Here is a 22,543-nt window from a genome sequence, read left to right on the forward strand (position 1 = left end):
GAATATCCAACCTGTGATGGGCTTGCCGCCGGTATTGAGCGGTGGATTCCAGAAAAGACTGCAGCTATTGGGCGTGTACCCAAGAATTTCTGGTTGACTGGGAGCATCCGGTGGATCGTACGGACTCTTGGCGATGACCGGTTTTCCTTCCAATGGTTCCGACACACCGTACATGTTTTCGGCTCGCACCCTGAACACGTATTTCTTGCCTTCGGTAAGACCTTTGGCGGTGTAGCTCGTTCTTGGACAATATCCGGGCGTTTGCCGCCAGTTGTCGCTTCCATAGTCTGATACCTCGACGATGTAATTGGTAATGTCGGATCCACCGTCGTCCACGGGTCGATTCCAGGACAACGAAACGGATTCTTGCGTAGTGCCAGTGTATTGAAGCGGACCTTGGGGTGGTCCCGGTCTGTCGACCACGATCACCTCGATATCAGCCGAATCTTTTCCGTGCTCGTTCGTTGCGGTAATCGTGTAAATACCGCCATCTTCTCGAACGGATTTTTCAACCAACAAGTTGGTGCGATCGCTCTTGGTTTCGGTCTGAAAGGTTATTCGAAAAAAAAAAAGAAACGATTAAAAAACTACTCGTTGAAACAATTGAATTTATCGGTAATCGAAAACTCACCGATATTCTGAGAGTTTCGAAGAGAGGCTTTCCGTCTTTGGTCCACACGATAGTGGGAGTTGGTGCACCGGACAGTGGAATGTTAACGTTAATAGGTTCTCCGGCACGAACTTTGATCTTGCGTCCAATTAACGCGTCCAGATTCAATTTCGGTTTTTCTTTCATCGGTTTCGCGATAAATACGGCAGATGTGTCGCTAGGTTTGCCCGAGCCAGCTGCATTTATCGCGGTCACTCGGTACTCGTATTGATGACCCTCGGTCACGTGGTCGTCGTAATATTCGGCGTATCTTGCCGGTTCCTTGGTCAATTTCAACCATCGACCAGTCGCACGATCGCGTCGCTCTACGTCGTAGCCAATGATCTTCGATCCACCGTTGCTGATCGGTGCCGTCCATCTGATCTTTATGTGATCCTTGTCCGCGTCGACGCATTCCGGTTTGCCAGGTTGTCCAGGTGCGACTGATATAATAATATATGAATATATGATAATATTAAGATTCTTAATCTCGACTACGCGTGATAAATGTTTAAAAAAGCTTACCGAATTGGTTCTTGGCGACGATCGAGTGATCGGTAGTGAGCGGATCCGAGCGTCCCTGAAGATTTTCCGCGCTTATTCTGAACTCGTAAGTCGTACCTTCGAGCAATCTCGGTACCGTGGCGTGGGTATATTTAGGATTGACGTGCGTTATCGCCGGAACCCAACCACCACCATGGGTCAAATCACGTTTCTCTATTATATATCCACTGTGAAACGAACAATGTTATTTTTTCGTTTCTCTTCTCATTCTATAACCAATTTAAATCTTTGTAAATATTTACTCACGTGATCTCGCTACCGCCATTATCTTTAGGCGGTTTCCAAGACAAGGTGACCGATTGACTGGTGATCTCTTCGTATTGTAGGGGACCTTCTGGCGGACCTGGTCTGTCGAGAACGATCACCTGGAAGCTACCTTCGTCTATTCCACTGCTGTTCTTCAATAATAAGTGATACAGTCCAGAATCGGATCTCTGGGCGTTGACGGTGTGAACGATGGTATGATAACCTATAGAGGTAACGGTCGTTCTCTTGTCGCTTTGCAATTCCCTGCTACCAACGGTCCAAATGACTTCCGGAGTTGGTTCACCGATAAAATCGATATCCACGTGGAAGATAAGACCAGCCTTGACTCGAATATCTTGCAAAGGCGTCTTGATCTTTGGAGCCACTGAAATATTAGAATGGTTGGATAAAACAATTGGTATATCGCCGAATAAATTAAAACGAAGAATAAAGTAAAATTATGCTCACGGTAACGTGGTTTGGCAGTGACTAGATCGCTTGGCTCCGAGGGTTCTGATTGTCCAGCAGCGTTTACGGCAATCACGCGGAATTCGTATTCTTGTCCTTCGGTCAAGTCGGGAACAGTCGTGTTCGTCTGACTTGGAGGTACGTGAATCGCGTTCACCCAGTATGGACTACCTTTCTCTTTCTTCTGAACGATATATTCCGTTATTGGAGAGCCACCATCGCTGCTCGGGGCTGGCCATTGCAAGTCGACGTGATCTTTGTCCCAATCCGTGATCTGTGGTTTTCCAGGAGCATCGGGTTCGTCTGAGAGCATCGAATCGTATTTATAATAAATCCATATTGCAGTAAATTTTTAAACCGTTAGTATACGAGTGTAATACGAGTGCAATACCAACCGAATTCATTCTTAGCAACGATACTCTTGGCCGCTTCGAGCGGATCAGATTCTCCGATCGTGTTGACAGCTTTAACACGGAAAAGATATTCTTTGCGATGGGTTAACCTCGCCACTTCGTGACTCAATATCATGCTCATGCCAGCATCGGACCAAGTTCCTCGTGACAAATCCATCTTTTCGATAACGTAGTGCAATATAGGGCTGCCTCCATCGTCCAACGGATGGCCCCAAGCCAAGTGACAACCTTCCTTGGTGATCTTGCTGATTTCCAGAGGTTTCTGCGGTGGCGATGGTCTGTCGAGGACTGTGACTCTGGCACTTGCACTGAAACAGTACATTCATCTTATTGATCTGTCCCACTCGTTGCACATACATTGGATGTCTATATGGATGAATAAATGATCACCTGAACTTTCCGTGCTCGTTCTCCAAAGTCAGAGTATACCGACCAGTGTCGGATCGTACAGAGAATGGAATTTCAAAAGTAGTCTCGGTACTGGTGGTGTACATCTCGTGACGAGAATCGGCCATAATCACGGCTCCATCAAGGGACCAAGTAGCAGTAGGTTTGGGCGATGCTTGAATAGGAATGATGTAATTGATTTTCTGCCCAGCACGAACAACCAGGTCGCTCAACGCGTGTGGGTCGAAAGATGGGGCAACTGCGTGGAAGAAAAGTTATCGTAATTTAAGTTAATTTAGAATGAAATAAAAAAGAAAAAATAAGAGAGAGAGAGAGAGAGAGAGAAAAATCGATTACTCACGGAAACGTGGTTTTGCGACTATTGGAGAAGAGGCTTCGGATGGTTCGCCAGGACCGGCTTTATTCACGGCAATAACTCTGAACTCGTATTCTTGACCCTCGACCAGATCGGGAACTCTAGCGCTCGTCTTAGTTCCATCGATCTCCAAAGCTTTCTCCCATTGACCGAAACGAGGCTTCTTTTCGATGATGTATCCCGTAATCGGTGATCCACCGTCCTTTTTGGGCGGTGTCCATTCCAAATCGACATGATCCTTGTCCCAGTCGGTGGCAACGGGTGTTCCAGGTTTGTCGGGTTTGTCGTACGGATCTTTCGCTGTAATCGTGTCCATGCCAGTCAACGGCAAGGATTCTCCTTGCTTGTTCACCGCACGTACGCGGAATTGATAGTCGTGACCCTCGATCAAGTGATCCACATGGGCATACGTGGTCGAAGCTTCCGCGACGGGTACCCATCTCATGTTCTCCGTATCCATCTTTTCCACTTGATAGTAGAGAATCTCGGAACCGCCATCGTCTTTCGGTGGACGCCATTTTACATTGCAACCGTTTTTGGTTACGCCGTCGATCTTGAGAGGGCCTTCCGGTGGAGAAGGCACATCGAGCACGTTCACGGTCAAGGTGGCGCTGTCTTTGCCGTTGATGTTTCTCGCTTCTAGAGTGTACACGCCGGAATCGGAACGTCTTGCCTCCATCACGCGAACTTTCGTGTTGTAATCTTCGTTCACGATTTTGATACGGTCGTTGGACAAAAGTACCGTACCCTTTAACGACCATTCTTTGGTCGGTGGTGGTTCGCCGATAACGGGAACGTCGAAGTCGTAGAAACCACCGGCTTTAACTTTTACGTCCAGCATGTATTTTCTGTCGATCTTTGGTGGAACTGAAAACGAAATGTTATTTTTTTATACGTATATGTATGTGCTGTTCACTTGATTGGAAAGAAGCTGACACCACATATTATATAGTAAAAGAAATATTATATAGTATATATATATTATATAGTAAAAGAAATATATACGAGGATAATTATTTAACTAACTTTGATATAATATTAATCTTTAGTATATCTAGCTTATTCGCACACATGTAATTATCTTAATTATTCGAATACGAAATTACATTTATAAATTAAACTATCGTAATTAGCCTATGCATATGAGAAATAAAAATGTTTATATCGATAAAATTCTCTAGATTTTAAGCCTATGCTAATGTATCGAGATTTAGATAGAAATCATTGGATTTGGATTAGTCATGTACAAATATCATAGTGGAAACAAAAATGCGTGTGAAAATAGGCGTTTCCTTCGAAATTATCCAATCGGATCCACGAGACTTTTTTCCAATAGATAAATAAGTATAAGAGAGAGATAGGTAAATAGAGAAGAAAAAAGATAATTACGATTCTTGGGTCGAGCCAAGTGAGATTTGGAAGCATCGGATGGCTCGCCAGGTCCGGCTTTGTTAACCGCTCTAACGCGGAATTCATAGTGTATACCCTCCACGAGATCGTTCACTTTTCCACGATTCACGTCACCCTCAACCTCGGCGCATTTCTCCCAGTTCGGATTATATTTATCCCGTTTCTCGATTATGTAACCAGTAATGGGCGAGCCACCGTCTTCCTGTGGACGATCCCATTGAAGCTCGACGAAGTCAGAGTCGTAGTCGCTGACCACAGGTGTGCCAGGTTTTCCAGGTTCGTCTGAAACACCATCGGTCCATTAGTCTAATGGAAAAGAGTACAAGCGCGTACAAGACGTGAAAAAAATTGACTCACCGAAAGGATTCTTCGCCTCGATGCTTTGCATCGCCGTCAACGGTTCCGATTTACCCTGTTTGTTCACCGCCCGGACGCGGAATTTATACTTGTGTCCAGGAGTCAATCCTTCCACCTGCAAAGAAGTTTGCGGTCCATCCGTTTCTCCTGCCGGTACCCAACGGCCGGTCGCTTCGTCCATTTTCTCCACGACGTATTTTTCTATCGGTTGGCCACCGTCGTCTTCCGGCGATTTCCACGTCAAGGTGCATCCTTCGGCGTGCACGTCGGACGCTCTGAGCGGCCCTTGAGGCGGACTCGGCACGTCCAGTACCGTCACCTTCACGAACGCCTCGTCCACGCCGTTTATATTTTCGGCGATTATGCTGTACTTGCCCGATTCGGCTCTCGTGGCCATCCTGACGCTCAGGCTCGTGTTGTAGTCCACGTGCTTCACTTTGATACGCTCGGTGGGCCGAACCTCTCGTTTGCCCAACATCCATTTCGTGGTCGGTGGAGGTTCACCGGAAACCTTCACGTCGAAGCTGAAATTTTGCCCAGCCTTGATCCTAACCTCTATCAAATTCGTACGATCGATCTTGGGCGGCTGGTTTCGCGGTTTGGCAATGATCGTTGGCGTTGGATCGGAAGGCTCGCCAGGGCCAGCTTTGTTCACGGCTCGGACGCGGAATTCGTAAGGCTGGCCTTCGATCAAGTCGGGAACGGTTGCCGACGTTTCGTACGCCGGCACTTCCACAGCCTTCTCCCACTCCCCGTACTTGTCTTTCTTCTCGATTATGTAACCTGTGATGGGCGAGCCACCGTCGCTCGTTGGCGGAGACCAAGCGAGATCGACGTGGTCCTTGTCCCAATCGGTGGCGCGAAGATCACCCGGTTTGCCCGGCTCGTCTGAAACAATTTTCGAAACGAATGGAATTTTAGTTTTCGTACCACGAGTGATTACAGAGTGATTCGTACAATTCACTCACCATACGGATTCTTGGCTAGGATGGCTTGTTCCGCTTCTAGAGGTTTCGACTCTCCTTCGGCATTCACCGCCGTAACCCGGAACAGATATTCTTTGCCCGGTGTCAATCCAGACACTTCCAGATCTAAAACGAAAAAAGAAAAAAAATAAATAAGAAATAGATATTTTTACTCTTCGAATATTTGTTTATCTAGGGGAAAAAAGAGAGGAAACTTACTAGGCTCGGTAGATCGACCGCAAGGGACCCAGCAACCAGTTTCTGGATCCATTTTCTCCACTTGATAATATTCGATCGGTGTACCACCATCGTCCTTCGGCCTCTTCCACTTCAGTTTGCATCCCTCTTTGTGCACGTCCGAAACTTGAAGCGGGCCCTCGGGCGGCATAGGTTTGTCCGTAACCGTGACTTGCACCGTGACAGAATCCCTTCCCGACGAGTTGGTCGCCGTGATCGTGTAATCGCCGCTGTCGTCTCGGACCACGGGACGAATGCTGAACTTGGTGTTGTACTCGGAATTGTCGATCTGCACCTTTCTGTCGGAGTGCAGGGGAATGGCGCCGTATCGCCACTCGATGTGCGGCGGAGGTTCACCGATCACGTTAACGTCGAATCTCAGCAGTGAGCCGGCCGACAACGTGACGTCCCGCAGATTGCGCCGATCGATCTTGGGTGCCACTGTCGATACAAATTTATAGATGAGTCGATCGTTCGATAAGTGCCAAAATATTATTTTCATTAATTCATTATTTATAGAGCGTTGGGTGTACAAACGGTATCTCTTTCATATCTCTTTTATCCGTTCGCAAACTATGCATGGAACTATATTTGCGACGAGGATACACGCTTATATCAGGGATACAATGCGGTAGCGAATAAATTGGATCGACGCCACGAAGCGTTTCGCTTATTGTACAATAACGGAAGAGATTACTTACGGTATCGTGGTTTAGCTGTGAACGTTTTGCTGGTATCGCCGGGCTCCGATTGACCGGCTTTGTTCACGGCTATCACGCGGAACAAGTACTCGTTGCCCTCGATGAGGCCGTGAACCAGGCCTTTCGTGGTAGGTGTCTCGATTTCCAAAGCCTTTTCCCACATCGTACTGTACTTGTCCTTCTTCTCGATGATGTACCCTGTGATGGGTGATCCGCCATCGCTGACCGGCTCCTTCCAAGACAACTCGACCTGATTCGCGGTCCAATCGACCGGTTCAGGTGCACCAGGAGGACTTGGCACGGCTAAACAAATTTTTCATCCTTATGAGAATTTTTCTTAGACGATAAGTCTTTTAATTTTAGATATATATATATATATATATTTACTGAATGGATCCTTGGCCACTATCGAGCTGTACGTCTCCAACGGTTCCGATTCTCCTTCTTTGTTAAGCGCCTTCACTCTGAACTTGTACTCGTGTCCAGGTGTCAATCCTTCCACCTTCATTTCCGGGCCTGTCGTCTTACCGACTGGTAACCAGACACCCGTATCCGGATCGAACTTTTCCACTAGGTAACCCTCGATGGGCTCTCCACCGTCGTCCTTCGGTTTCTTCCATTTCAAGGTGCATCCCTCCGCGTGAATATCGGACACTTCGAGCGGTCCTTCGGGTTTTGCAGGTTTAGCTACGAAACAATCGAGTCGATTATTTTTCACGACGAGAAATTTTTTCGTTTTCAAACGAACAGACGAATTTTATTACTTACAGACGACGGTGACTTCCACTTCGGCGGTATCGGATCCATACTGGTTCACAGCCGTGATCTTATAAATGCCACTGTCTTTCCGTTCCGGTTTGTCGTTGAAAAATTTGCTGTTGTACGGCACATTTTGTATCCTGCGGAACGTCGTTTGTTGGATACTCTTGTTGTTGATTACCCAAGTGACGTCAGGCGGTGGTTCTCCGATAATTTTCACGTCGAAGTGGAATCCTTCGTTCTCGCGAACCGTGATATCACGCAAGTTCTTCCTATCGATCTTTGGCGCCACTGTCGGAAAACGATGGAGGTTATGTTAAGAGGTTAGAATAGAGAAATCGATCTATCGATTGAGAAAAATTATTAATAATCGAATTTTAATTAAACTTGGAAATTTTCAGACACGTAATATGATATTGCACAATGTTTCGAGTGGAAGAATTATTTTGGAAAAATGTAAAAAATTCGCAAACTCAGAAGGACGTGATGCGATATTATTGCAAGGCAATAAAAAGGCAATAAATAGAAACGGAGATGGAAAATACGAGAAAATTGTATCATTGTGATTAAACATATAAACTCAGAAAGATAATAGATAGAAACAAATGTTTTCGTTGGTCGAAAAAGTTACTTTACAAAAATATAAAAGATACGATGGTGTTTCAAAGGCCACCAGAGAAAAATGTTCTTACATCGTCGGCTTTTGGCTGTGATCGGTTTACTGGTGTCGGATGGTTCACCGGGTCCAGCAATGTTAACAGCTTTCACACGGAACTCGTACTCGACACCCTCGTCGAGGTTATCGACTCGTCCCTTGCATTCAGGTCCGGTTTCGCACGCCTTTATCCATCGTGGGCCGTCTTTCTCGCGTTTTTCAATTATGTATCCAGTGATTGGAGATCCACCATCGTTTAAGGGTGGAGTCCATCTTAGGTCTATGTGATCCTTGTCCCAATCGGTTGCCTCTGGTCGACCAGGTGGACCTGGCTCGTCTAATGAAACGAAACATCATCATTATTATATTATTACTATTATTAATATTTTTGATATTATTAATACTATTATTAATATTTTTAATTATTACTATTATTAATATTTTTTTCCAATCGATTTAAGGGAAAGAAAAATTGTATGCTAACCAAATGGATTCTTAGCTACGATTCCATGATCCGTTTCCAAAGGTTCCGATTCACCCTCCGCGTTCACAGCCGAGACTCGGAACTTGTACTCTTGACCTGGCACCAGATTTTCCACGACCATGCTCGGTTCTTTGCTGCGTCCAACCGGTATCCACCTTCCGGTTTCCGTGTCCATCTTTTCCACCACGTAGTGATCGAGTGGCACGCCACCGTCGTCCAACGGTGGATTCCACTTCAACGTGCATCCCTCTTTGTGCACGTCTGACACTTTGAGGGGGCCTTCCGGTTTACCAGGCTTGTCCAACACCAGAACCTCGATCGAGGCCTCGTCCTTCCCGGAACTGTTCTCCGCCTTCAGTGTCAACGTACCGCAATGAGCTCTCGACGCGGACGACACCAGGAATTTGGTCCTGTAATCCTCCAGCTCGATGGTCAACACACCGCCCGATTCCTGCTTCGCTTTGTTCAGATACCAAGTTTTCGTTGGAGGCGGCTCGCCGGTGACCTTCACGTCCAATCGAATATTCGTCCCAGCCTTGATCGTCAGATCCTTCAGATTGGTACGATCGATCTTGGGCGCGGCGTAACGATCCTTGGCGACCAGGCTGTCGCTCGGCTCGCTCGGTTTACTCTGACCGCCTTTGTTCACGGCTTTCACACGGAACTGATACTTCTGCCCCTCGATCAATCCCTCCACTCTACCCTCAGTTTTATTTCCAGGAACCTCGGCCGCCTTCTGCCATTTCCCGTATTGATCCTTCTTCTCGATTATGTACTTCTCTATCGGCGCCCCGCCATCTTTCTTCGGCGCTTTCCATTTCAGGTCAACGTGTTGCTTCGACCAATCCTTGAGATCGGGCTTGCCAGGAGCGTCTGGCTCGGCTACGATCGAGGGAAAATTATTAAAATTTTATCGATCACTCTGTCAAGCTTCGCAGAAAAATAAAGCGCGCTTACTGTAAGGATTCTTGGCCGTGGTTGGGATTGCCGTTTCCAAAGGTTCGGATTCACCTTCGGAATTGACGGCCTTCACTCGGAACAGGTAATCCTTGCCTTCGTTGAGGCCGGTAACGTCAGCTTCCGGTGTTTTACTCGTCGCGCAAGGTACCCATCTTCCCGTGTCAACGTCCATCCTCTCAATGACGTAGTGATCGACTGGCTCCCCACCATCGTCGTCCGGTTTGTCCCACTTCAGCTTGCACCCTTCCGCGGTCACGTCGGACACCTCGAGCGGTCCCTTCGGTTTGCTAGGTTTACTCACCACCTAAAAGAACGAAGGATTTTTAGATTTTTTTTTTTTTTTTTCTTTTTCCTCTTGATATGAAGTTGTATAAATATTTAATCGTAATAGTGAGCGTAATCGTACCAGGATCTCAACGTCCACTTGGTCGGTACCGCTGTCGTTTTTAGCTACAACCGTGTAAGTGCCGGTATCGGATCTCTGCAATTTACTTATGATAAAGGTGGTGTGATAATCTTCGTTCTCGATCTTGAGACGATCCATGCTCTTCAGCACGGCGTCCTTCAGCTTCCAAGTAACGAGCGGTGGCGGTTCGCCTTGTATATCCGCCTCGATTCGTAACAATTGGCCCACTCGCATAACCTTCTTCTGGAGATTTTTGCGGTCGATGCGGGGTGCCACTTTACAAAAGAAAGGGAAAAATGGTGTAAAGACAATGAATATAAAGAAAAAAAAGAATATATATATATATACCAGTTAAAAATTTCGAATAAAGTTACTTTAATTATTAAAATTATTAAAATGCTTGAATAATTTATTCCTAACTGTTATAGTTATTCCGCTTTTCATATAACCTCGCCACTACAATTATTTTCGATTATTATTATATTTTAAACGATAAATTATCGAAGTAATTTATCCAATAAGTAACTTTATTCGTTTTAATTTAACTATTTAAATTTCGTAATTAATTTAACTATTTAAATTTTCCCATCAATGAAGTGTGTCAAAAATATACGATTATAAGTGTCGATTAAACTCTCAAAAACAATCTTCTCATATAACATCATGTTTAGATTTAATAGAGGCCTGCGAGCGATAATAACAGAAAAAGATTTCTTTATGAAAAATTTCTCCGTATGAGCTCTTTACGAATCTCGCGTTAAGTGTTCGCAAACGCATATATATATGCTTACAAAATCGTGGTTTGGCAACAACGCTTCTCGAGGTGTCGCTCGGCTCTCCGGGCCCGGCTCTGTTCACTGCAACTATTCTGAATTCGTATTCGTGACCTTCCTCGATACCATCGGTGACTTTGGCGGTGGTGCGATCTCCAAGAACTTTCGCCACGTCTATCCATTGGCGGCCTTCCTTGTCCCTCATTTGCACGATATACTTCTCGATCGGGGCGCCACCGTCGTCCTTGGGTGGAGTCCATTCGAGATCGACAAAGTCTTTGTCCCAGTTTCTGATTTCCGGCCGGCCAGGTTTCCCAGGCTCGTCGAACGGATTCTTCGCGATGATGGATTTGTCCGCTTCCAAATCGTCCGATTCGCCCTCTCGATTCACCGCCTTCACCCGGAATTTGTACGGTTTCCCTTCTTGAAGACCGGTCACCGTCACTTCTGGTTCCACGGATTTCGCACAAGGGATCCATTGGCCCGTCAGGGGATCCAACTTTTCGATCTCGTAATACTCGACCGGTACACCACCGTCGTCATCAGGTTTCTCCCATTTCAACTTGCAACCGTGTTTGTTCACGTCGGATATTTCCAGAGGACCCTGCGATTTAAAATTTTATTTCGATAAAATGACACTGGTTCGAATTAGTGTACATTAATTGGATAAAATTCATTTTCAAATGTGTAAAAAATAATTGTTTCAATAATGATTGTATATTAAAATTTTAAATCCTTTTTTTAAACGTTTAAACAAAATACGCGTATATATAGGCGGACAACTAATCGGATAATTTATCGATCGCAATTTCAATAGTTGAGAAATACTTCATAAATTTATTAAGAAGCATTTATAAACATCTTAAAATATCTATTTATAAATTATCAATAAATAATTTTGTAAATTAAACTTAAAATTAAGTAATTATTTCATATTAGAAATTCACATAATGTAATGATTTGTCAATGATTTTTTATATATTCTACATCGTTCCACGCGACAAGAGTTGAATGTATGAAAAGTGGAAACTTTCTACTTTTTTTTTTTATTGCAATATTTGATTCACAAAAGTATATTAAAATTAATATATATTAATTTTATCTTATATTATAATATATGCATTTCTATCATTGTTTATTTATTATATTTTAGAAAAATAAGCAATAATAATATTCTTAAGTTTAGTTGGCAATTTTCTTAATTCTTTCAATTTTTGAATAATATGTCTTTTTACAGTGCTTTTTTTCACTTTATTATTTTCAGTTTCATTGTTTTTATAGTTATTTTGTTATTTGTTTTGTCATTGTTTATTTATTATATTTTAGAAAAATAAGCAATAATAATATTCCTAACTTTAATTGGCAATTTTTGAATAATATATCTTTTTACAGTGCTTTTTTCACTTTATTCTTTTTAATTTCATTGTTTTTATTGTTATTTTGTTAAATTATCATTGTTTAGGCCTATATTTGGTCCATATCTATCGAATAATTTATAGCAATTGTTAGGGACATCTCGTCTCAAATATCCATAACTTTTTTCTTTAATAAGCATTTTTTCATTTAACATTTATTTCTTTAGAATATCATTTCCTTTTCTCACATAGTCCAGTTTTTATTGTACGTTTGTCAAATTCGAAACTTTCTAAGTTAATTGCCTGCTACAACTTTTTTCCTACATCTTCCCACTCGAGGATTCAAATCACAAATATTTATATATCTGTATATTTATCGTGACACAACGATTTAGCGTCATAAATGAGCGAGATGATCAAATTCAAATAGGATCTCGTACCTTTGGCTTGCTTGGTTTACCGATGACGATTATCTCGACATCGGCAGTGTCCTCGCCCACCTCGTTCTTCGCTTTGATCACGTATTTACCCGTGTGCGCTCGTTTGGTTTTCAAAATGAAAAATTTGGTATTGTAGTCGATATTGTCGACACGTATCGTGTCGTCGGATACTATCTCCTTGTCTTGGAAGAACCAAGTTACGTTTGGTGGCGGTTCACCAATGATATTCACATCCAAAGTGACGGTGAGACCGACTTTTACGGTTATCGGTTGCAAATTGGTCCGATCGATGAACGGTTTCACTGTAAACGAATTAATGAAAATGAATTAACATAAAATGCAATTTTTCCAACATGCTCGACTCGAGAACGAGAAATCATTATACTCACGCCAACGAGCTTTGGCAGTATGAGGATTGGTAGCCTCGCTAGGTTCTCCGGGACCTGCTTTGTTCACAGCTCGAACTCTGAACTGATATTGATTTCCTTCCTCCAATCGTGTCACTGTTCCCGTGCACACTCGTCCTTCCACCTCGGCAGCCTTCACGAACGTTGTACCAAACTTGTCCTTCATTTCGATTATGTAACCTGTGATGGGTGCACCACCGTCCCGTATCGGTGGCTCCCATTTCAACTTCACCATGTTTTCGGCCCAATCGATGATTTCTGGTAGACCAGGCGCAGATGGAGGATCTGAAAGTTCGAGTTTAAACAAGTTATAATGTCTCAATGATATGTATATATCATAATATATGTATATATAGTATATAGTAATGTATATATATAGTATAGTATATAATATAATGTATATATGTATATAGTATAGTATATAGTATAATATATAGTATAATGTATATATGTATATAGTATAGTATATAGTATAATGTATATATGTATATACATATAGTATAGCATATAGTATAATGTATATAATATAATATACAGTATAATATATATATATAGTATAGTATATAGTACAATGTCTATATGTATATAGTATAGTATATAATATATATATATGTATTGTTCACTGCTGGAAAGAAGTCTGACAGTGTGATTGATTAATATGGGAGCAAACACCTATTTGTTTCTAGCTATTTATTACATATCTATGCTAATCCAATTTGAAGTTGTTTGATTACTATAGTAGTGTGTAGTGTTAACAAAACGTTTGAAATGGAGATAGGCTAAAAGCTCTCTTTTGACCCTGTGCTGTCCTGTTAGACTTCTTTCCACCAGTGAGCAGTATATATATATACCATATATGTATATATATATATATACCATAAGGATTCTTAGCGATGATGGGGACATCTGTTTGCAAGGGTTCCGATTCTCCCTCTTCGTTTACAGCTTTCACGCGGAATTCGTATCGCTTTCCAGGTTCCAAACCAGTGATAGTCTGTTCCGTTTTGTCTGGATCAACCATGCCAACTGGCACCCATCGACCGGTCGTGACATCCATTTTCTCGACCAGATAACCGGACAACGGTAAACCGCCATCGTCCCTCGGTTTGTTCCACTTCAATTTGCATCCTTCCTTGTGGATGTCCGTCACTTCCAGAGGACCTTCCGGTTTCCCGGGTTTATCTTGAATGATAATCTCCACGTCGGCCTCGTCCTGTCCAGAATCGTTTACAGCTTTGATGGTGTATTTGCCACTCTGCTTGCGGCTAGTTTGGGTCAAATGAATTTTGGTTAGGTAATCCTCGTTATCGATTTTCACGTTGGCACTTGTTTGAAGGACTGCGCCTCCAAAGTTCCAGGTAACGGTTGGCGGTGGTTCACCTTCGATGTCGACTTCTAGTTTCACCATTTGACCCGCCCTCACTTTAATCGTTTTCAATTTGTCGCGATTTATGTGTGGTTTCACTGGAAAATGAAAAACGTGTGAATATATAAATATATATGTATATCGAGATTCACAATAATCGTTGAAACAAAAAATATCGTTGGAAAGAAGTATTGTGGAAAGAATGCGGATCTGATTAGTTAAATTTGAAAGGAAACGCCTATTTTCATGTATATTAATCCAAAACAACAATCTAAATCTCGATGCATTAGTGTAGGCATCCAGAGAATCTAATGTATAATATAAAAATTTAGTTATTTCTCAAAATAGGCTAATTATAATTTGTAATATTAGTTTAATTTATAAATACAATTTTATATTCGATTAAAATAAGAATTATATGTATACAAATAAGCTAAACATATATTAATATTATATCAAAACCAATCTTAGATATCCTAATGTAACTTCATATAAAATAATTTTTATGACTTTGAATATTCCAATTATAATTCTTCTATTACTAGTGTAATATGCAGTCTATCTTTATTTCAGATGCTTTCTTAACAACTCCCTGACACCACAATACTACCAGTAGTGTAAAAAAGCTATAATTTGAATATTCAAAATCATAAAAATTATTTTTCAATTATGAACTCATGTTAGAATAATCATTTAAGATTGGAAATTGAAATATTTTTCAAATTATTATTTTAATAGTATATCTATTTGTATACATACAATTATTAACTATAACTATTTGAAATTACATTTATAAATTAAACTATTGCTACAAATCATAATTATTCTACACATATTATGAGAAATAACAAAATTTTTATATTATATTGATAGAATTCTTTGGATTCTACGTTTAAGCTAATGCAATGAGATACTGATCATTGTCTTGGATTAATATAAGTAACGAATACCATAGTAGAAACAAAAATGCGTTTCCTTCCACGAGACTTTGTTCCAGCAATGAACAGTACTTACGATATCGCGCTTTTGCCACGTGTGGCTTAGTTGAATCGCTCGGTTCCGATGGTCCAGCTTTGTTAACAGCGCGCACGCGGAATTGGTACACGGAACCTTTCTTCAAACCGGTGACACGCCCTTTTGGTTGGGGCGAGTCTGTTACAGTGGCCTCTTGCCAATTCGGTGACGGCTTCTCCTTCATTTCGATTATGTAACCCGTAATAGGTGCGCCTCCTGTACTTTTCGGCGGTTCCCATTTTAAATCGACACGATCCACGTCCCAATCTTCGAATTCCGGCACACCAGGCTTACTGGCTACGTCTAAAGATTATTGTTATTCAAACTCATCAGTGGAAACTTTCTAATATTCTTTTTGTACGCAAAAAAACACGCAATTTTTCGCGTCTCTCACCATAAGGATTCTTTGCAATGGTCGAACTGTCCGTGACCAATGGCTCGGATTCCCCTTCTTCGTTAATCGCCTTCACCCTGAACTCGTATTCGTGACCCTCTTGAAGACCTTTAACGTCCATTTCCGTATCCGAAGTACGCCCGACGGGCACCCATCTTCCCGTCGCTTTGTCCAGTTTCTCAATTTGATAACTTGTAATGGGTAAGCCGCCATCGTCTTCCGGCTTTTCCCACTTCAATTTCAAACCGCTCTTCGTAACGTCGTATACTTTCAAAGGACCCTTTGGTTTTCCAGGAGCAGCTGTTAATATTTATGAATCGAGTCAATAATAATAAATTATATAAGTATATATAAATAAGTTTATAAAGTAATAAAATTAATATATAGTAGTAAGTAAATAATAAAGTAAATTATATAGTATAAGTAATAATAATAAATTATATAGTAACAAATAATAAATTATATACAGTATCAATTTCAGAGATTGTCAATATCATTCGACTTACAGAGTATCGTAACTTCGACCTCAGCCTCGTCTTCACCGTGAGGATTTACAGCTTTTATTTTCCACACCCCGGTATTTTTTCGCACGCAGTCGGTAATACTGAGTTTCGTATTGTAATCGACGTTGACAATTTCGATATTCCCGCCACTTTGAACCGCCTGATTCGCGTGATACCATGTGATCTCTGGGGGCGGTTCACCACGAACGTCCACGTCATATTTGATTGGCTTGCCAGCACGGACCGTGATAGGCTTCAAGTTGGTACGATCGATTCTTGGTTTCACTGTGGGAATAAAACAAGGAAAGAAAGATTCGATCGAAACTCGCTCGAATACTCATGTGTATCCAATTATGACAAATAAAAAGATGAATGAAATACAGGGTTACACTTACGTGCTTTGTGCTTGCATATTTGCATCTTTGAGGCGTCTGATGGCGGAGACGGACCTGCTTTGTTCACGGCGATGATCCTGAACTGATATTCTCCGCGTTCCTTCAAATCCCCTACTTTGGCCTCCAATTGATTTCCAGGTACCTCCATCGCTTTTTCCCAATCCGGTTTGTAACGGTCTTTCTTCTCGATTATGTACTTCTCGATCGGAGCGCCACCATCGAAATCAGGAGCAGTCCATTTCAAACTTATGGACTCGTTGTCGTAATCGGTTATCTCAGGTGTTCCAGGTTTATGCGGCTCGTCTAAAAAATAAATCATCGAAATTAAAAATTGATTATACATACAATTATAACTCTCGAAGAAACAAAGTTTTAAACGCATCCGGGAAGAAAAGTTTTTTTCTTCTTTTCGTCTTACCGTACGGATTTCTGGCGATGATTCCACGCTCGCTCTCCAGAGGCTCGGAATCACCTTCGTCGTTGACCGCGGTAACGCGGAATTTGTATTCGCTTCCCGGATTTAATCCGGTCACCTCGAATTCCGTGAGCGGTGCACTGCCCGGAACCTTTCCCACCCTCACCCACTTTCCAGTTTTCGTGTCCAATTTTTCGATTTCGTATTCTTTGATAGGAACACCACCATCGTCTTCCGGTTTCTCCCACTTCACCTTGGCCGACGTAGCCGTAATATCCGTCACTTCCAACGGACCCTTCGGTGCGTCCGGCTTACCTGAACGACACAAAAACACGCTCGTATACTCGTTTTGATATATATATATATATATATATATATTGTGGATTGGTCGACGATAAAAAGAATAATCGACAATTTACCGAGAACAGTGAGTTCCACGGTTTCCTCGTCCTTTCCGTTAGCATTCTCCGCGATGAGAGTATACTTTCCAGTGTCTTTACGCATCGCGTTTACGATGGTAAAGTCTGTGTGATAATCCACGTTCTCGATCTTGATACGCTCGGTGGTAGTAAGAGGTATGTTGTCTCTCCAAATCCATTTAACTTCTGGCGGCGGTTCCCCTATGATATCTACCGACCATTTGTGAGTACGTCCAGCCTTGATAACTATAGACTTGAAATTCGTTCTGTCGATTCTCGGTTTAACTGAAATTTCAAATCGAGATGCAATTAATTATATACATATATATATATAAAAAATGAAAATATATATAATGAAATATATATAATGAATATATATAATAAAAATGAAACTTTGTTATATATATATATATATATATATAAAACAAAGTTTCATTTTTTTAACTTACGATTCTTGTGCTTGCAAAGATGATTGTCGGTGGGCTCGCTAGGCTGGCTGGGGCCTGCTTTGTTGTGAGCCCTAACTCGGAATTGGTAAATCATCTTTTCCTTCAAACCTTCGACTTTCGCCTCTGGGGTGGCATCGGTGGTTTTCGTTACCTCTACCCAGTCGACAGCGAATTTGTCCTTCATCTCCACGGTGTAATGAGTGATCGGTCTACCGCCGTCGTTCTGAGGCTTCTCCCACTTCAAGGATACGCTTACGTTATCGTAGTCGAAGATTATAGGTTTACCAGGTTTATCAGGCTCGTCTGAAGAGGATGAATGAAAAGTGAGTGAGCGTGGCAATAAGCGAAGCGAGTAAGAAGATCGTTTATTTACCATAAGGATTCCTGGCAAGAATCGCCTCCTCGACTTCGAGCGGCTCGGACTCGCCTTCCTTGTTCACAGCTTTCACGCGGAATTTGTACTTCTTCTTCGGCGTCAAGCCGGTGAAGTTGAAGCTGGTTTCGTCCGGTCCCACTTCCCCGGCAGGGATCCATCGTCCCGTATCCATGTCCATTTTCTCCAACACGTAGCCGGTAATGTCGGTACCTCCATTATCCTCGGGCTTTTCCCACTTCACTTTCACGTGATCGGCGCGAACTTCCTCCACTTTCAACGGGCCGGTCGGTTTCGAAGGTTTGTCTAATGATAAAGAGAATAATTGTAAGGGGACAATCGTTGTAAAAAGAGGTAAATACGAGATAGGGGTGAGATATTTTTACCGAGGACAATCACGTCGGCAAAGCTCTCGCAAGTTCCAGAGCTGTTGGACAGAACCAACTTGTATTTTCCAGAATCCGGCCTAGTTGTCTTCCTAACGGTGAGCACCGTGTTCCTCTCGTATTTGTCGATCGTGATCCTCTCGGCCGCGTCTTGAACCAACTCTTTCTCCCCGAGATACCAATGAACCTCAGGCTCGGGTTCACCGGCATACTTGATATCGTACTTGATAATCTGCCCCTTCTTCACGACCAGGTTCGTTAGACCGTCCCCAACGATGTAAGGTTTCACGAATCGGCACTTGGCTATGATCGGTTTCGTCGCATCCGACGGTTCACCGGGACCGGCTTTGTTCACGGCCCTGATCCTGAACTCGTATTGGGTACCCTCCTTCAGCCCGTCTATGGTCGCTTCCGTCACGTCTCCTTCGATTTCCTTCCCCTTCACCCACTCTTTGCCAAACTTCTCCTTGTACTCGATTATGTAACCCGTGATAGGCGCCCCACCGTCGTTTTCGGGCTTCGTCCATTTCAAGTCGGCGTGATCTTTGTCCCAGTCGGTCACCTCCACGTTCGTGGGTTTACCCGGCTCGTCTATCGAAGGAAGAAGACGATTTAGTTTTCTTAAAACAATTGTACATGTTTCGTGAAAGGATATGAAAATAGTAAAGTGTTACCCCATGGATCTTTGGCGAGCACTGGCTTGCCGAACATGGCCGGCTCGCTGGAGCCAAGTTTGTTCACAGCTCTGATACGGAACTTGTACTCCTTCTTTGCGACGAGATCTTGAACTTTGTAAGAGCATTTCTCCCCAGGCATTACTTCGCCCACGTTGTCCCATTGCGCCTTCAAACTGAGATCGAGGCGTTCGATCACGTATTTCGTGATGGGCGTTCCACCGTCGTCTTTCGAAGGTTTGAAGGACACCACGCAAGAGTCTTGGAAGATCTCGTTAACGTCCACGTCCCTGGGCGGAGATGGCACGTCTGAAAGAAAGATTTTCAACGATTAAACGATGACCATGACGATGACGATGATGATGATGATGATGATGATGATGATGATGATGATGATGATGATGATGATGATGATGATGATGATGATGATGATGACGATGATGATAATAATGATGACGATGATGATAATGATGATGATGATAATGATGACGATGATGAAGATGATGATGATGATGATGATGATGATGATGATGATGATGATGATGATGATGACGATGATGAAGATGATGATGATGATGATGATGGGAAGTTTGTTCGAATCGAGACGTACCTTGCATATTAATATTCACGTCATTCACTTCCTCCCCTTGGTTGTTACTAATCTTCACTTGGTAAACGCCAGATTGATCCCGGGAAGGTTTCTTGATCTTGAAGGTGATCTTGTCCTCGCCAACCACTATTTCTACATCTTTCAATGGCAACGCTTTACCGTCTTTCAACAGTTTCGCTTCCACCTGACTCTGTTTCGTCCCTTCGACTGCAATGAGAAGAGAGATATTCTTAGAGGATGATCAGTTTTTTAACCCTTCGCTGAATTTCTTAATTTCAGCTTAATTTGAAGTGATTTCACATGCAAATAAAGCTTTACTACTTTATGTATCAATTTGTTCATGAATATTCTAAGAAAGAAATGAAATATAAGTAATAAAATAAAAAGTAATAAAATAAAAATATTACTATATACTCTTGAATGCATTGGATTAAAGTTTTACTACTTTATGTATCAATTTGTTCATGAATATTCTAAGAAAGAAATGAAATATAAGTAAATATTACTATATACTCTTGAATGCATTGAGTTAAAGTTTTACTATTTTATGTATCAATTTATTCATGAATATTCTAAGAAAGAAATGAAATATAAGTAAATATTACTATTCACTCTTAAGTGCATTGAGTTAAAGTTTTACTACTTTATGTATCAATTTGTTCATGAATATTCTAAGAAAGAAATGAAATATAAATAAATATTACTATACACTTTTGAGTGAATTGAATTAAAGTTTTACTACTTTATGTATCAATTTGTTCATGAATATTCAAAGAAAGAAATGAAATATAAATAAATATTACTATACACTTTTGAGTGAATTGAATTAAAGTTTATGTATCAATTTGTTCATGAATATTCTAAGAAAGAAATGAAATATAAGTAAATATTATTATACACTCTTGAGTGCATTGAGTTGAAGTTTATAGTATATGTATTTATATATATATTTGTGGAAGAAGATGGAAAAACTCACTCTTGTAAGGTACAACGAATACAAGAGGCGTGTTGCAAGGGCCTTCGACTTTGTCAGGGATTTCAACGATGGGTTTGCTCTCGCCCTTCTTCACAGTGAGTTTACAACTGCTCTTCAACTGTCCACTCTCGCAACTAATTTCACCGTCATCGCTCATTTCCACTCTGTTGAAGATCAACTGATGCTTTCCACCTCCCAAATTCTTGATCTCGACTCTCTCGTTAGGCTCGATTCGATTCCCGTTAAAGAAGAAGATCGCAGGCGCCGTTTGATCTTGCAGTTCCACATCCAACACCAATTTTTCCCTCTCCACGGCTACCGTATCCTTTAATTTCTTGTTGAAACGATTCGCGTCTAAAGGAAAATTCAATTATTCATTTTTTGTGTACTTTTCAACGTTATGGGGTAAAATTTAACAGTTGAAATCACGAATAAAGTTATAAGTTACTTCAATAATTTATTGTTCATAAATAATTGTAAATTGGCCAAGATTATATGAAAAGCTACGAATATATATATCATTCAAGCATTTTAATGAGTGATCATTCGAAGTAACTTTATTCGAAATTTTTAAATATAATTTATTTTTGATGCCCAACTCTAATAAGCGTTCCTCGCTTTCGAATTATCAACACTTACAGTTTATAACTATTTCCGCTTCGGTCTTATCGGCATTGCTCACGCACGAATATTGACCAGCGTCCGTAACCTTGGTGTCTTTGATGATGAGCTTCCTCTTTCTGCCATCCTCTTTGATCTGTACCCTGCACGAATTATTCCCGGTTAGAAAAAAAAAAAAAATCTTTTTTCACGAATTTGAAGAAACGCAAGGGACGAAGATTAATTAATAACTCTCACCTCTTGTCAGGTACGATCTCTTGGTCACCTTTGAACCATTTTACCTCTCCACCGGCATCGTCCAGCTCGCAGACCAGCGTCAACGTTTCTTTTTCAACGAGTTGCTGCGATTTCAACACCTTCACGAATTTGTACGGGTATTCTGCGCAGAGGAACGAATAAAATTTTTTTCTCTTTCAGATGATAGGATCGGACACGGAGAATTTTAATTTTTGAGAAGAATTTTTTTTTTTTTTCTCACGACAAGAACGCACCTACTACGGTTAGAACCGTTTCAGTTTTGTCCGTTTGTTTGTTGATCTTACAAATGTATTCGCCGCTATCTTCAAGGGTAGCACTCTTTATGGTCAAACGACAAACGCCGTTCATATCCTTCGATATGCTATACGTATCGCCATCCTGAAAAATACAAATAGATATAGATATCGGATTCTTTTTTTTTAGAAATTTTTTTTTCAGAGATTTAGAAATTTTTACCATCGAATCGCTCGTTTACCTCGAGTTTGGTTTTCCCTTTGTACCACGTAACTTGAGCGAGATTCGAACTGACCGTACATTCCATGTAAACCTCGTGCTTCGTGTAACCGCTTGTCTTCTTGGAGAGCGGTTTGGTGAACGTGTAAGTTGGATCCGGTTCTATCGATTTAGATATTAAATTAATTTTTTAATTCCTCTGAGCTGAGATGAATAAAATAACAC

At 41.6% G+C, this 22,543-nt stretch overlaps 1 protein-coding gene across 21 annotated transcripts in view; it reads right to left on the minus strand.

The window, feature by feature from the left end:
* Positions 1-22,543, minus strand: part of LOC122717108 (twitchin) — a 53,501-nt gene that overhangs the window by 10,620 nt on the left and 20,338 nt on the right. For all 21 annotated transcript variants that reach the window (XM_043941019.1, XM_043941010.1, XM_043940985.1 and 18 more), the window contains 39 exons: positions 22,341-22,480; positions 22,099-22,243; positions 21,845-21,986; positions 21,626-21,750; positions 20,987-21,340; positions 20,011-20,217; positions 19,401-19,709; positions 18,727-19,317; positions 18,341-18,646; positions 17,968-18,270; positions 17,519-17,803; positions 17,103-17,414; positions 16,685-16,987; positions 16,293-16,574; positions 15,787-16,086; positions 15,393-15,695; positions 13,889-14,476; positions 12,995-13,297; positions 12,606-12,907; positions 10,829-11,414; positions 10,038-10,312; positions 9,629-9,935; positions 8,672-9,553; positions 8,225-8,524; positions 7,542-7,823; positions 7,161-7,460; positions 6,774-7,076; positions 6,055-6,513; positions 5,839-5,961; positions 4,871-5,758; positions 4,493-4,795; positions 3,089-3,970; positions 2,731-2,986; positions 2,323-2,648; positions 1,928-2,230; positions 1,460-1,844; positions 1,175-1,380; positions 632-1,092; positions 12-546 (listed from right to left, as the gene is read on the minus strand). In XM_043941019.1, coding sequence (XP_043796954.1) covers positions 12-546; positions 632-1,092; positions 1,175-1,380; positions 1,460-1,844; positions 1,928-2,230; positions 2,323-2,648; positions 2,731-2,986; positions 3,089-3,970; positions 4,493-4,795; positions 4,871-5,758; positions 5,839-5,961; positions 6,055-6,513; positions 6,774-7,076; positions 7,161-7,460; positions 7,542-7,823; positions 8,225-8,524; positions 8,672-9,553; positions 9,629-9,935; positions 10,038-10,312; positions 10,829-11,414; positions 12,606-12,907; positions 12,995-13,297; positions 13,889-14,476; positions 15,393-15,695; positions 15,787-16,086; positions 16,293-16,574; positions 16,685-16,987; positions 17,103-17,414; positions 17,519-17,803; positions 17,968-18,270; positions 18,341-18,646; positions 18,727-19,317; positions 19,401-19,709; positions 20,011-20,217; positions 20,987-21,340; positions 21,626-21,750; positions 21,845-21,986; positions 22,099-22,243; positions 22,341-22,480 — 13,962 coding nt within the window. The remainder of the gene's footprint in view (positions 1-11; positions 547-631; positions 1,093-1,174; positions 1,381-1,459; positions 1,845-1,927; positions 2,231-2,322; positions 2,649-2,730; positions 2,987-3,088; positions 3,971-4,492; positions 4,796-4,870; positions 5,759-5,838; positions 5,962-6,054; positions 6,514-6,773; positions 7,077-7,160; positions 7,461-7,541; positions 7,824-8,224; positions 8,525-8,671; positions 9,554-9,628; positions 9,936-10,037; positions 10,313-10,828; positions 11,415-12,605; positions 12,908-12,994; positions 13,298-13,888; positions 14,477-15,392; positions 15,696-15,786; positions 16,087-16,292; positions 16,575-16,684; positions 16,988-17,102; positions 17,415-17,518; positions 17,804-17,967; positions 18,271-18,340; positions 18,647-18,726; positions 19,318-19,400; positions 19,710-20,010; positions 20,218-20,986; positions 21,341-21,625; positions 21,751-21,844; positions 21,987-22,098; positions 22,244-22,340; positions 22,481-22,543) is intronic.

The sequence above is a fragment of the Apis laboriosa genome, unplaced genomic scaffold (genome assembly GCF_014066325.1).
Source record: "Apis laboriosa isolate Shangri-la unplaced genomic scaffold, ASM1406632v1 scaffold11_cov152, whole genome shotgun sequence".
NCBI lineage: Eukaryota > Metazoa > Arthropoda > Insecta > Hymenoptera > Apidae > Apis > Apis laboriosa.